This window comes from Anopheles arabiensis, chromosome 2 (genome assembly GCF_016920715.1).
Source record: "Anopheles arabiensis isolate DONGOLA chromosome 2, AaraD3, whole genome shotgun sequence".
Lineage (NCBI taxonomy): Eukaryota > Metazoa > Arthropoda > Insecta > Diptera > Culicidae > Anopheles > Anopheles arabiensis.
This window is the reverse complement of record NC_053517.1, coordinates 111,211,103-111,226,702: the sequence shown is the minus strand read 5'-3', so window position 1 is coordinate 111,226,702 and position 15,600 is coordinate 111,211,103. Positions and strand designations below refer to the sequence as shown.

The 15,600-nt window shown below is 45.4% G+C and overlaps 1 protein-coding gene across 7 annotated transcripts in view; it reads left to right on the top strand.

The window, feature by feature from the left end:
- LOC120897128 (multiple C2 and transmembrane domain-containing protein) overlaps positions 1–14,776 on the top strand; it is a 28,947-nt gene extending 14,171 nt beyond the window's left edge. For 4 of the 7 annotated variants that reach the window (XM_040301753.1, XM_040301752.1, XM_040301754.1 and 1 more), the window contains 14 exons: positions 6,072–6,274; positions 6,353–6,869; positions 6,936–7,078; positions 7,150–7,341; positions 7,687–7,835; positions 7,903–8,221; positions 8,297–8,493; positions 8,597–8,777; positions 8,920–9,098; positions 10,018–10,137; positions 10,364–10,463; positions 10,599–10,705; positions 10,786–10,993; positions 11,065–14,776. In XM_040301753.1, coding sequence (XP_040157687.1) covers positions 6,072–6,274; positions 6,353–6,869; positions 6,936–7,078; positions 7,150–7,341; positions 7,687–7,835; positions 7,903–8,221; positions 8,297–8,493; positions 8,597–8,777; positions 8,920–9,098; positions 10,018–10,137; positions 10,364–10,463; positions 10,599–10,705; positions 10,786–10,993; positions 11,065–11,145 — 2,696 coding nt within the window. In that variant the 3' untranslated portion in view covers positions 11,146–14,776. The remainder of the gene's footprint in view (positions 1–6,071; positions 6,275–6,352; positions 6,870–6,935; positions 7,079–7,149; positions 7,342–7,686; positions 7,836–7,902; positions 8,222–8,296; positions 8,494–8,596; positions 8,778–8,919; positions 9,099–10,017; positions 10,138–10,363; positions 10,464–10,598; positions 10,706–10,785; positions 10,994–11,064) is intronic. The other 3 variants (XR_005738501.1, XM_040301756.1, XM_040301757.1) reach the window with 3 other exon arrangements.
- Positions 14,777–15,600: the final 824 nt, after the last annotated feature.

Genomic DNA, 15,600 nt, shown 5'->3' with positions numbered 1-15,600 from the left:
TGAAAAGTGCTCACGAACGCACGCGGGGGAGCGAGATTTCGTTTTAATTAGTTTTCACGTGACCACGCTGCCGGGAAAAAATCGAAACTTTGTCCCGGCAAGGAAAAGGTGGTACACCGAACAACTCCTCCGCACTTTAAAGGAGTTAAACATCAGAGCAGAAGTAAGTGAAGTGTGAAATCACTAAATCATCACATCATTAATTCCAAATTATGCTCGCCTTCCGTCCGACCGGTAGTGTAGCGATTTTGAAATCCACTTCCGTAATGACTTGAGGCCGAACGAAAGCATTACCGGACCCGACGCTGTTCAACAGTCATTGTCCTCTAATGACTAGGTTCTTCTTCTCGGATTTCGGGCACAATCATAATTTGATGGACTTTCATTATATTCCGTTTCCGTTGACGAAAGACCAATGAAAGTGTACCGGAGAACTTCAAAAACAAAACGTCATTAACCATCGTTAAATGCCCTCTCCCCTCCCCCCACTCAGTCGTTTAAATGTGGGTCAATTATTCTTCTCCAATCGTCCCGAACCGGCTAAATTTAAATTCTCTATGTATCCTTTTGCCTACGCTCCCCCCCACGATCACGAGAATCCTTGAGCACATTTTCCACGCCATATTGCACACTGTTTATTTGAAAATAAGTCTTGGATGGGTTGATACACGCGGTCGTTCGAGTGTAAAGAGGGACATATCGTGAGATAAAATAATTTATAATTTTCCACCCACCGGGCGAAATTGTATTTCCACCTCCCGGCGTGCCAATGGGCCATTTCAATGCCGCTGCCGCCGGCGACGAATGTTAAGGGTATTTCTCGCCCGCGAACGGACTCGGCTCACGGTGTTTTATGAGCAACGCATATTTTATTCGGTGCTTTCGTGTGACCAGGGCCGAGGAGCCTTCTTCAGCACTGGACCAGAATTGGATTGCTCTTCCGGGCGAACCAAATCGAAGCGGCCGGATTTCCGGACCACGAACCACACCACGGTGTGCGCTTTTGTTTTCCCACGAAAAACACAATCTGTAAGTCCTTATTTATCGTTTCGCCGTTCGCTGTTCGGCGCCCTCAACTTTGACCTTTTTCTCCTGCCGGGGAAGATATCGCTTACCCGGGCCAGCCGCCGGGTAATGTGACACTCGGAAACAGACCAATTTTTCGGCGAAGGGAAATGATGTGAAACAGCATCATGTGTTTGAGCTTTCCGCCTCTCGATCCGAACGACCACTGCCCGCGGGGCTATCAAGATTGACCAGTGGCGCGATGATCACAACGAAGCCTGATGATCAATGCTGATGACGTTACTAAGACAACTCCCCCTTCCCACGCATCGTCTGTAAAGGAACACCCCCCCAACACATTGGTGGTCCGGTTTTTTTCGGTTTCGGGTTTTCTTTCTTTCCTGTGTGCTGTATGTGTGACCCATGTTTTGCGGCTACAGCACAGAACAGAACCGAATACTGCTGAGGCGAACAGCAGGGTTCTTGTTTACTTGGCCGAGCGCATGTTTTGTGGTCGCCCCGTCGATGTTTATTTTTGTCGCGCCCGTACCACTAAAGGGCGGTGAAAATGACCCCGTTTTTCCTTTCCCCAATTTGTAACTACATTTACCGGAATTGGAATTTTTCTTTTCACTTTGCATTGCCCGCACAGACACACACATGGAGCCGTTGCAGGAGTGGTGTGAACATTTCTACCGAATCGTGTTGTCTCTCGCATTGAAGGGTGGATTATGCTTCATCTAATCCAAACACGACCGAACAAACGAGGCGCTTTGTCCCTTCTCGTGAATAGATTTGAACCATCTCTACTACCGTGCAGCTTGCTTTGCTCCGACTAACCAACCAAAACCGAAAACGGTAAACCCTATACCGGCCACCGGAAATCTTCTCCGGAAATCGGTAAGTTTCGCACCATAAAACGACCAAACAATCTGCCTTCCTCCTCATGGGAATTGGACTAAATCGCATTAGGAAGAACGGCATTGGCGTTTTTGTCGCAGATGGAATGTGTATTTATCGCTTCTTACGGATTCCACACACACACATACCAACTCTGTCTCTCACACTTCATTTATTATTTCGCATCCGAAGTGAGAGATGATTTATGGAAGGATGGATGGTCGAACGTAACTAAAAACACTTCAAGTACGGCGAATGTGTCTTTTTTTTTTGCATTGCCTCGATTGCAATTTTGTTGATTAGAAACGATCCACTCTCGTTTGTCTGTGTATGTGTGTTGGTCACAACTATTCGCCATCTGGAGTACTAGCAGCCGACAACGCTCGGTGTACTCGCTATCGCACCAGCTATCGTTACTTTTTTGTCGGTCAACCGGCATTTTAATCTCTTGCCAAACATAAACGAACCTAACCCCTCGAGTTTCTCCTAAGGTTTGGCGCCTGACCAGACAAATCCTCGCCATCACTTGCCACCCAAAATGAAATAAATAAACCGAAACACACTGGTCATGGGGAGGATTACCACCACCCCATGCCAAAGTGACCTTAACCTTTACCTTGTGCGGTGAGCTGCTGCTGCTGCTGTGCTGAATACCCGTTGCCTGTTTCTTATCTCGGGGAATTTATTTTGAAAGTTTAACACTTTTGCTCAAAGGAAGATGGTGTTGTTTTCCGGGGTTTTCTTGTGTTTTGTACCACTTTTTAATCTACTCTTAACCACGCAAAAAATAGGTAAAGAGATAACAACAGAACAGCAACAATGTGCTCGCAATCGACGGCCCCAGTGGACCTTCTTTTCCGTGTAAATTCAACAGTAATTTGAAATTGATACATTAATTTTACGCAACCATTAACGGAACAACCGAACGTTCTCGAAATAGATCCAAACACTTTGCGTGGCTCAAAAACCCCCTCTAGCAACAAGTTTTCGATTGACTTTGTCTTAACTAGGGGATTTTATGTGTCTTCTTGAACATTAATTGAGCGGATAAGCCGGTCGGGCTGCATCCTCGATCATCTACATGAAAATTTGTTTACCGCTTAATTTTCTAGCCACTTTACCCAGGGTTGGCAGCTGATGCCCCTTTCCTCCCCCCGCAACCCTTCCCCAGATCAACAGATGTTTGTTTAACCTTCCCCAGCCCAACACAGTTTGCTTTTGGGTCTGACATATCGGACAGCCCGTGCCAATCAAATTTTAGCTACCCAGTTTTCCCTCTCCCCCTCAGTCGACCTCTTTTCCATGTAGAAGCTTGTACGAGTTGACTCCGGGAAACCTGTGGTTGTTGGACGGCCTTTGACTACAGACCGTTAGCAAGGAGTCCAATATTCACACTGGGTCAAAGTTTTGAAGGTAGAATGAATTTTGCCGCTGTTCAGCACTCTAGCGTTTCATTTTCCTAGATTGTATCATTTTCAAAGTTTTTTTGTAGCCTTTTGCTTCATATTTCCTTCCTTGTTTTCTTTTTCTTTTGCAACCATTTTGCACCTTGAAACATTTGCAAATATGCTCACCCTAGTGCTCGATTTCGGGTGCGCTCGAATGTATGGCGATGGATCGATAATTGTATATTCTCAGCGAGTTTTTTTGTTGTTTGATTTTCCCTTTTAAAGCACGAGCAACGGACCATCGTTACTGGCCCTGTTGCTGCTTTTTAGCCCTTCCTCGTGTTGGACGATTTAATGTCTTCCCTTGGGAACAGTGGAACGGTGGAAGATGATTATCATCACCCGAAACCAGCAAATATACAAAAAAAAAACATACACACCCTCACCCTTATACCGCAATTGGTGTGATGATGGCCCTTGGTCATAATTTAACCATCAGCATCACACCTTCAACACCTTGTGTAGGCACTTGAGTGATGAAAAACCGAAATGGTACAGAGGGGGGCTCTCTCACTATCCGAGAGCCGACCTAATCTCACCTGAGTGCGTCTTGATTAGCTCTCACGTCACGGGCCACCGACCGGGCTGCGTAGTAATAATCATTTTGCTGCCTAAGCTGCTCCCTTCGCAGTAATGGTCACCTTTTGCATACACTCCAAGACTTCTCAAGTACCGAGGTGCCTCCTTGAAGGTAATTAAAACTACCCCACTAAGTAAAGGATTAAACAACTACTCCACGGCACCGTGACTCCCCCTGACTTTGATTCGGTAATTATGAACCTGATTAAGGACACAGCGCACAGCACAACGAGGCACTACGTTACAATTACCTCCTGCCCCCAAACAGGATGGAGTCGACGACCATAAAAGTCCTCTCAGGCGTGCTAAAATCAGCACCTGCTGCCTGCGAAACCACATTTGAAGTAAGCAACGGGCAGCCATTTTCATTCGGCCGGAAAGGAAAATGACACAAACAATAGCCTAGTGTGCATGAGACCTGTGAAAGCTTCCCCGGTACACATACGTGTTCATGTGCATACTACACGCAGACTGAGCCTTTCCGCTTCCTGACAGCTTTAAAGTTTTCAAGTGTTTTCAACTCTAATGGTAAAATATTTATGCAACGGAAAAGTACTCCGCCTGTTTTTGCTGCCTTCGCCTTCTGCTCGATTAAATCCTTTATGGCTTCATGCACGCATACTCTCGCGACGGTCACGGCATGTGTGTGTGCGCGCTCTTCCACTTCCTGTCACATTGTGTATGACGGTACGCTAAGCATCCTATACCTTGTTTTTATGCACCGACAACATGTTTGAGTATGTTTTGTTACATTTTCTATCGGGCGCTATCGTTGAAGCATTAAATTAAATCGCATCAGATCAGCACAATCGATTTAATCCTCGCGCGAATCGTGTTTATCGTTCGGGGAACGGTGCCGAGCGAGCTTTTCCAATCAATTTCATCACCTTCTTAATGGTGGGGCGTGTTTTCAGCGGACGAAACGATTCACAACATTGTTGGGTAAAAAGGCAATCTTGAATCGCTTCATTATCGGCCATTAGTATGATCGAACCCGTTGTTCCAAGGTTAAACTTTTCCAGTGTGTTTTGTGTGATCTCTTTCGCCACCTGTTGATTTTGAGCGGTTCTCATTATGCATTCCCGTGTCAATATGCTTTACGACCCGGCGCAGCCGAACGGGCGTGGAACAGTTTTCGCATCATTCAATAATTATAAATAAACAAACACACTCCACACCTGCACACGCGCGCGCCGTCGTTGGCAAAACGGGCTGACACAGCAACGGAACAACACGGTCGGCCATCGCGCCGGAACGGTATATCTCAGCAGAAAAGATTCATCTCAAATAAACACAATCAGGCAAAACTCACAATCCCATCGGCTTCTTCAAGGGCACTTTTGTGCAGGAGCGGGAGAAGCAATTTTTGGAGCCTTTTTCGTCGCTTCTCGGCTTCACGGCGGCAAGCATAGTACGCTCGTTTGGCGAACGGGGGGGCTTACTGTTGCCTTGGTTTGGTGGGTCCCTTTTCAAAAGTTTTGTAACAAGTTTGCCGGAGTGCTGTTGTTGTTTTATGTTTTACAGAAGCAGCTTGCAGCCTGGTGGAGCTGTTTGCCCAATGTCGGATAGTTTTCTGCAACCGGGGCGACCTTTTCTTGCAAGAAAAGTTTCATTCCTCAAGGGTCACAGCTCATACGAGTTTCTATTTATAAGATTCTCCTAAGCTTGTTGTACAAACAGAACAGAAACATTCTTTCGAAATTGCTTGCTTTCCGGTAGCTTTTGCTTCGAAATTCCTGAAAAGTGGTATAGAATAATTGACTCCATACAAGCGGACAACATGGACATTTTCAAACTAACTATCTTGACTACTGGACTTGACGGGTTGTAGTGAAGTAGTTGTAGTTAATTGATATGTACTTCAGTTTGTTTCCTGTAGTTTGTAGCCTGAAACGTGAAATACATGACAAATATTTCAACTAGCTTATCTCTGTACTCTAACTATCTGTATATGCTGACGCGTGAAACACACGAACCCGTCCGCTGCTTGCCCTTCCGCATCACACCTATTATGCTTGCCGAATGCGCAACCTATTTCCACGCTCCACCAAAAAACACACACACACCAAACAAAACCTACCCCAACCCCCTCAACCTCAAACACGCACCCCACACACTATGCGGTCCTCAATTCTGTAGAACGTTCTCGACTGAATCTAGAATCCAAATGCTCGTCGCTGCGGAAACACCTGAGTAAGTCGGCGTCGGAGCTGAGCTGCAACGACTGTGGCGGTTCCGGTGACTCACCGCAGTCCTCACCGCAGCGGGCCCGTTCCGCCAACGTTCCCACCATACCGGCCGGTGTTCTACAGCGAACGCACGGATTTTTCAACACACTAAGGGTAAGAATAGACGTCTGGACGCATCATGTGTTCATTCTACTTTACAGCTCAATTCTCGTAATCCTTTCCCTAATCCAGCACCGATGGTCACGGGGACGCAGTAAGGAACGACTTCGGGGGTCTCTTGGGCAAGACCTCGAGGGACGGCGCGACAGCCAGAGTGACTACGCAGCTGACAATAGTTCGGCGGAGCATAGTAGCTCCGCTACACCGCACCAGTCACCGCGGCATCGTGCCCGGACATTGGAAGACTCGCCACTGGCTAAAGGAGCGGATCGGAATGCAACAATGAGTGGCACGGGAGCGGTGGGGTCTGTCAATGAGGGAGCATCCTCGTCTGGGGTAGCGAGCGTGCTCAAGGTGCTCACTGCGAAGGTGGATGTGGAGGCGACCGCAGGACCTAGCGGATTGAGCCATTTGACAATCGGTGGACTGCCCAAGGTTTCGGAAATTGCTGGACCCAGTGGGATGTCTGGACTGAGCCCGGCAGAAGAGCAACAACGAAGAAGGGAGACACAGCTTCGGCAACATTCTTTCTTCCAGCTTCGCGTACATCTTATCAGTGGTCATGGATTGGTGGCAATGGATAAGAGTGGTAAGATCTTCGTGATGGTAAGAATGAGGAGAGCGATTACATTTCGATGTTTGCTGGGCGTTTCAGGTACGAGTGATCCCTACGTCAAGTTCAAAGTTGGAGGACGCCTGCTGTACAAATCCAAAACCGTTCACAAAGACCTAAACCCTGTGTGGGACGAAACGTTCGTCGTGCCAGTGGAAGATCCATTTCAACCAATAGTAATTAAGGTAATGTCCAACATTCACCAATTCTATCAACAGCTTTTTAACACTTTATTGGTAATCCCCTTTGGAAACAGGTATTTGACTATGACTGGGGCCTCCAGGATGATTTCATGGGATCGGCAAAGCTGTACCTCACCTCGCTGGAGCTTAACCGCGCAGAGGACCTCACAATCAAGCTGGAGGACGCTCAGCGTGCTTCGAAAGACCTCGGCGAGCTAAAGCTAAGCGTCACACTGTGGCCAAAGACACAAGAAGACAAAGAGCAAGTGAGAACCCATTCCATTCCCCCGTACATCATCACACAACTCTGTCACAACTCTGTCTCAAGGCAACCAAAGCGCTTCTGTTCTATTCTGTCTTATCTCTTGATTTGGTCTACACTTTTCACAGTTTTCTTACTCTTTGGTTTCCTTTTGTAAGACGCACCAAACACCATCACGTTCTCCTTTTATCTTTCGTCACCACGTCATTTCCACACATTCGCCTTTTCAAACTTATTTGCCGTCACTCGTTTCTACGCCCGTCCTAGGGTGTGCTCGTTGTTTTCTTTCTGCTCTAAAATCGCACCACCTCCCGCCTCCCCGTTTTTCGTTTCCGTTCACGCTCGAAAGTACTTTCAGCGCAATCCCAAGCTGGCCGATGCCTCCCGCCGGCTCAAGTCGCAGATCTGGAGCTCGGTCGTCACGATCGTGCTGATCGAAGCCAAAGGACTCCCACCGGACGCTGAGAATGGACTGAACGATCTCTATGTCAGATTTAGGTACGTGTTTTGAACAAGTCTCACGCATGAAGACAAGGTTGATTAGCTTTCTTCTTATGTAAACTAGGCTAGGAAATGAGAAATACAAGTCTAAGGCCGCTTATCGGGCCCGCTGGTTGGAGCAGTTCGATCTTCACCTATTCGACGATGATCAGCTGCTGGAGCTGGTAGTGTGCGGGAAGTACAACACATATGGGAAGTGTACGATCGATCTGCGAGGGTTGGCTCGCGAACGCACGCACGGAATCTGGCAACCGCTGGAGGAATGTACCGGCGAGGTTCATCTCATGCTGACAATCAGTGGCACCACCGCATCGGAAACCATCACCGATCTAACGGCCTACAAGGAAGACTCCAAGGAACGCGCCCTCATCCAGAGCCGATACGTACGTGGCCTTCTAACACTCCTTCATTGATCTAAATCAATGCTTTCACAAGCTTTCATGGCAATTCTATTCCAGATATGGCACAAATCACTTCAAAACATGCGCGACGTTGGACATCTTACGGTGAAAGTGTTCGGGGCGACGGGGCTAGCCGCAGCGGACATTGGTGGTAAATCAGATCCGTTCGTCGTGCTGGAGCTAATCAACGCCCGACTTCAGACGCAAACCGAGTACAAAACGCTCACTCCCAACTGGAACAAAATCTTCACTTTGTAAGAAACTGTTCCACGTTTTCCCACAGCTATCGCAATACGAACCGCTGGACTGCTTACTAATGACTTGCTTTTTCCCCGTTGTCTTGGCTCGTTTCATTAGCAATGTGAAAGACATGTCCTCGGTACTGGAAATCACCGTCTACGACGAGGATCGCGACCACAAGGTGGAGTTCCTCGGCAAAGTCGTCATACCGCTGCTAAGGATACGCAACGGAGAAAAACGTTGGTACGCGCTCAAAGACAAAAAGATGTACACCCGCGCCAAAGGCACCCAGCCGCAGGTGGGTAATGAGCTCTAACGCTCCCTCCTCTCCTTCTGCAATGCTTTTCAAATAATTCTTGCATCGTTGCCAACGTTGGGATGGCATGGGATGATTCAATTTCTTTCGGTTTTATGCTTTCATGCCGCGGTGTGGGGTTTAGATTCTGCTAGAGATGACGGTCATGTGGAACAAGCTGCGGGCGGCACTGCGCGCTCTCGAGCCGAAGGAGGAAAAGCTGGTACAGCAGGAGGCCAAGTTCAAGCGGCAGCTCTTCCTGCGCAACGTCACCCGACTGAAGGCCGTCATTATGTACTTTATCGAAGTGGGACAGTTCGTGCAGTGAGTATTGTGGTGCACCGCCTTACCTAACCTCTTTCGCAGTGAAATGGTCACACGAAACGAATATGAACATTCCGGGGAAGAAAGACGCAACAGGAAGTTGTCATCTCCAACAAAGACGGTTGTGGGTTGTTAAAAGAGGCCGGAACATTTCAACACCACCCGGAATGAATTTATGGCCGGTATTTTTTTGAAACCATTTTACTCACACTCTTGTGTCTGCTCTTGATTTTAAGAGAGAAAGAGAGAGTGAGAGGGGCATAATGGAACAAAAGCAAGCGTACATCCTTATCACATTACGCTGGAGAAGCAAACGGAAAGAAAAGGCGCATAATCACACGCTGACTGTAAATGCATACATACAATCAGCACATTTCTCAAGCCTCTCCACAGTTCGCGTCTACATTTGGTGTAATTTAATGATTTTTCCCTTCCCTCCTTCCACACACTCTATTAACGCAAGCATACTTGCTATTCCATTTTTAATTCAGATTTGCGGAATGCGTATTCCTATTTTCTACGGTACTTGTTTCCACCCCACGATGGAGACGCTTGGTGGCTGACGACAAACATATTTTATCCATCACTGATTTTGCCCCATTTGCTGTGTGCTTGAAATGGAGCAGTATGCCTCCTCAAGTGGTTCACTTTGTCTTCTTTTTTTACTTCAAACATACTTTACGATACCTACCAATGATAAAACCCATTGCAATGCTCTCCCTCGGGAGCGAATCAATGATTCGATTATCAATTTCCTTGCGTTTTGCTGTACACAGTACCTGGATTGCTACCAAATACGAATCGATACTAATAAAATCACATGCTCAACGAGCCAACGTAAACAAAGCCCAATTCCGACCGAATCCTACCGGATATTAACGGTTTCTTTTTTGTTCTCCCGCTGCCAACCTTTCCCCAGGAGCTGTTTTGAGTGGGAATCTCCGATACGGTCATTTATAGCACTCGTTTTATGGGTCTGTGGCTGCATCTGGTTCGATATCTCCACCATCCCGGCCGTCGCCCTGCTGTACCTGCTGAAGTAAGTAACGCTCTGGAGAGAAGTGTTGGTGTATGTTTGTTTCGTGTTGGCTCCAGCTGCAGTGCGGGATGCAGCAAAATCTATTTCCGTGGAAAGCATTCGTGTATCTAGCGACCCACGCAAACACCAAACAACCAGCCAAGCATGAAACATTAATTATACAGCGTTGCGATTGTATGCTTAACCCTTTTCTCTCTCTCTCGGTTTTCGCGCGGGCGTTGTTTAGGAACTGGTTAATTCGATGGCTAACCGGAAGCTCCTCCCAATCAACGGCGGACGAGTACGACGTAGCTAGCGACGACGAGGACGAAGAGGATAAGGAGAAGGTGAGTTCTAGCAGCCCACCAGCGTTGGCATTGGCATCATTATTCATAATTAATGACGCCTCCAAGCCTCCTGGCTGCCTGGGATGTTACAAAACGATTGCGATTAATATTTAACCTCACCCATGCATGATGCAGGAGGAGAAGAAAACAATCAAGGAACGGCTGCAGGCCATACAGGAGGTGTCGCAGAGTGTACAGAACACGATCGGGTACCTTGCCTCACTCGGGGAGAGTGTTAAAAAGTAACTATTAACCCTGTGAAAATATGCAGAAGCGGAGTGATTTAATCAACATTCCCGTTTTTCGCCCCTATTTTTTGTAGCACTTTCAACTTCTCCGTACCGGAGCTCAGCTGGCTGACGGCTCTTCTGCTGCTGGTTGCTTGTCTAGTACTACACTACGTCCCGATACGGGTGCTGCTGCTGCTGTGGGGTCTGGTGAAGTTCAGCCGGCGGATCATTCGGCCCCACAGCGTTCCCAACAATGAGGTGCTCGACCTGCTGTCACGCGTACCGGACGACGAGGAAATTGTAAGTTGGAGCCCCGCTACCGCTTTCCCGGACGCATCCCATTCTAACGATTCTTCCCCCTTGCCTTTTAGATCATGTGGAGAGAGTTGCCGCTACACTCCACACCCGAACTGGCCCGGCGCGATCCACGAAAGAAGCATAAAGTGTCGTAATGTTACCAAACTACCCTGAAGCGCTACTTTAGGGATAATCTCAAAAAGGCCCTGCACGTCAGCCGGGTCAAACCAAACGCGAAGGATGTATAAAATGCATCAAACGTGCGGCGAAGAAGAACGAATCTCACACTGTTGCGACGAATCTCGCTCCAATTACTCGTTGTTCGCACAGCTAGCGCGTGACGGATGCGCACCTTCTTCTTCTCCTAGCTGGAGCGTTCCTTAGGTTAGCTTCAAATTCTTCCATCTTCCATGTTGCTAGTGCAGCCAAGTTTATCAAAAAAACCCAAAGTTATCAAACGCTAATCGTACCGCTACCTAAACCCCTTGCCTTGCCAGATCGTAGAAACTAGAACAGGGCAGCCATTCCATTTATATCTCTCTCTTTCTCTCGATATTCTGTAGCATCTCGTTCTCTTTCTATGGGCTAGAATGAAATCCCGCTCTCTGTAGGTAACTTTCTTAATAGGCTTTTATACTTTCTTCCAGGGAAGACAGATGGCTAGGAGTACCAAATCTTAGTAATAACGATATCAACACACAACCAACAAAGAAAACGATGCAATCGTCGAAATTAGTAACTAGTAAAGCCGAAAAGAGAAGAAAAGAGTGCATACACGTAAACATGAGAACCCATAAACCATAAGGATAAACCATCTATAGACTCAATCAAAATCTAGACAGTTTAGCTTTAGTCAATAACCATCAACATCTAAAAAACGTCAGTCCTTTTAAGCGTCTCCTCTTTACATTGCTTCCTTGACTATTTACTATCTAGCGAGTAGCGCGAATCAAAGCCAACATGCATTGTGGTTCTTTCTCTCCCTCGCTCCTTAGCATAGTCTTCGAACACGTTCAATGTTTCCTCTTTCAAGCAGCAAGCAACACTTTCATTGTTCGTCGGCCAAATCGATGGGAGCGAGTCCGTTTCCAAACGATCAATTCCGTCCAACGTAGAGACACAAGGCAAGGAATGGGAGGTGGCACCAACATACTTTAGCAACAGCACAGTCACAGGCTTAATGATTTCGCTCAGTTTGGGAATGGAAAACAACATTTGAGGGAGGAAAGAAGCGAGCTAGGTATAGGACAGATGGTTCAGAACGAAAAGAAAGTGATGGTAGCTAGGCAAACACAGCTTTGAGATGAATTTCTTGCGTAGGCGAACCCTTTTATGTACTAGTTAGAGCAATGTTTATGACCAAAACACTGATATAGGTGGAGGATAGGCATGCCCGCTGAGCTTAATGATTCAATCGTGTACATGTGACAAATAATTCGTATTGAATCTCATTTTCGCATCTTAAGAAAATAAGTGAAGTCTAGCTGTATCGATTATCTACAGAACGATTGATCACATCATATATTTTTTGCATATTTAAAGCACCGTTACGCATTCGCTTAGCGTTCGCACCACACAAACAGTGCACTAAAAGACACAGTTTTAATAATGTTTCTTAGTACTTTGTTGTACTTTGTTGTTCAGCGTCAATGCACCCCTAAGGTTAGTTAATTGATATGCATTGCTTCTAAAAGACGTACCTTGTTGCACAGGCCTTTCAATTTATTATCATAATGCGGTTACGCAATGCGATAAAATCAGTTACTATGCACAGTTCTTGATGTGAAATGCCTCACACGTTATATGCACCAGCGATCAACAACTAAAGCACAAGCCATGGTTTAAAGTGAACTGACATTGAAAGCAGCAATGTATCTAAGATAGCTTCACAGGACAGCTTTTCTTAATGTAGTTAAGTAAAATCTGTGTTAAATTAACTGCAAGCGAAAGATCACAGCAACACCAAGCCACAAAAGATGGAGGATGTGATTAAGAAAAGGCATACAAATAATGCCTCACACACAGACACACCTCGTCAATATGATTCCTTATTATCAAAGAGCACACAAACCTCTTTACTGTTAATTAGCTAGAGTCAAATTATTTAGGCCAAACGTTTAAGTAAACTTCATAGCGTAATACGAACAAAACACCACAAACAATCAAATTGCGTACGGTAGGAAAGCGAAAGAGTGGACCAGGAAGAGAACAAAGCAGCTCTAGTTTTTACTTACAGCTCCACTGTATCTTTTCGTTCTCCACACACCAAAAGCATTACGTTCCTATATTTGTTACTATTGCGCGTAAACTTAACCAAACGAGAACTTCACTTTATGTTACCTTCGTACCGCGTTACCAAACGTACTATAAGTTAAGCGTACACTAAACGTGCAAGCACCTTAAAAACCCGCGTCTCATTACTTCTTCCCACTCATGTGATCTCAAGCTTACTACTACTACTTACTGATACCACCGTGGTGGACGGTGGAGTATAACATTAACAGAGAATAATACTAACTTAAGTAAAGTAGCTGAACAAATCCAGCGTAGTTAGGCGATATAAACAAATTCAAAATGCGCATCAAGCACCGCAACAACACCCCCTTGTTGTGCGTGGAGTGTAGTTTCGAGTATGTGTAAAAGTTATTGACCAAAATCGAAACACGAAAAGGGCGCTGCGCGTTATTCTCATAACTCTTATCTTCTTATCGTCACTGCAAAGTCTTCTCCCTTGTTTTCGATTGCGACCAGATCGCGTTTCACTAGTCAATCTTAAAGCAAGCACACACCAGAAGGAAAGGAGAGTTTCATACAACTGCAACACGCCACAATTGTACTTTCATTCATAAAATCATTGTGATATCGGGCAAACTATGTTTCTTATTCACTGTGCTCGTGAGGACATCCTAGAGTAGAACAAATTGTTCTTATATGAATTTAACTATTTTTTCTGTCTTCATATTATGTGATTATCAGCCGTTAACACAGTTAATTGAGATGAGATAGTTTAAACGATTTACCTTTGGAACACTACTTTGCCTTCCCATACATATTAACCTTAATGAACTTGATTTAAAGCAGCTTTCTATGGCAGCAAATGTATCGAAAACGTATCGCAACTAATTCCCGTAAACACGCATAATAGAATGTTATTAGTGGCTAATTAGGAGAAAACCCCCAATCGTCATTGACATTTTGTGGACAAAAACAAAAGGATACAACAAACGAAAAAGTTAGCAAGCTATTTAAAAAACTGATTCTCTCTCTGCAAAAGATCTCATGTTGCAATCATCCATCTTCTAAAACACAAAGAGCATACATTTATAGAAATGGCATCAAATCTAACCATTAGACATAAGTAAAATGAATCACAGTTCACGCTCTCTTCAGTATCACCAATCATTCAAGAAGCTTTAACTCACTCAAACACACACAGACGTTCTCACCACACAATTGTCCCATCAATTGCATAAGTAAGGTTAAACTATTTAGCATAAACTCAACAACCCCATGCATTCATCGATATCGAAACGCAAACGCAATGTAAAAACGAACAAACCCAATCACATTGAATGTTCATTCATAGCAGAAGCGAAAGTCAGATCAGGTGGTCAGTCAGGCCAGTCACTTACATTGTGAAAAACGTGGAAACAAGAGATTGTTTGTTATTCTTCTTTGTTGTAACAATAGACCACATAGAATGGCGCACCGAACAACGATTGCCACGTGTAAGGGTGCACACGAAACGAAATACCAAGATTATTACAGCGACAACCTCCTCACAGACGCAAACCTGGAGCAATAGAGGTAATCACACCGATGGCAGGAAACGTGTTTTGTTTTCATTCCCTCCCGCCCCTGTTTGGAGTTGTGTTAAGCGTTCGTCCGTTGGATATACAATTTACCTTAACTTTACACACACATACACACACATACTGATACGATCTTAAAATAAGCAAATAGGGTTTTTTCAATTTTTAACACTTTTTTTAGGTAATAAAAACCGGAACGAATACACACAATCAAAAGGAAGTACGAATTGACACCGAAGAAGGCATGTCGAACATGTCGTAAGCAATATCACGTTCATGATTTGTTCTATGTTTTGATTGTCGAAAGAATACCTCAATTTTATCGATTATATTATCAAAAACATGCAAACATTCATACTAATTCACTACGATCACACCCTATAGGTTGAACTTGAGCAGTAGTCCCTCACTGATGAAGCTATTGAAGGCATTCAGAACATGGAAGCATAAAGGGAAAAACGAAACGAGCAAATAAGTAACCGATCAAACCACGCCCGAGCTCGCTTTTCCCCGCCTTTCCTTCGACGCATCGCACATGATGCAACACTGTATAACTTCCGATTTTCTCCTTATTAAACCCCGACGAGCCCACCCTGTGCCGGCTTTCTCGCCATCGAAAAACGTCATTTCATCTACGTATAGGACGTATTACCTAAGCACTCTCCCGCAGCGCTTTGTTGAGCATGCCAAAAATTAATTTCTATTTACGACACTATCTCTTCCATTCCGGAAAAGGCAATCATGGCAATTAGCGTCTCCCTTTACGGCGGACGAATGCAAAAGCCCAGAATCCGATAA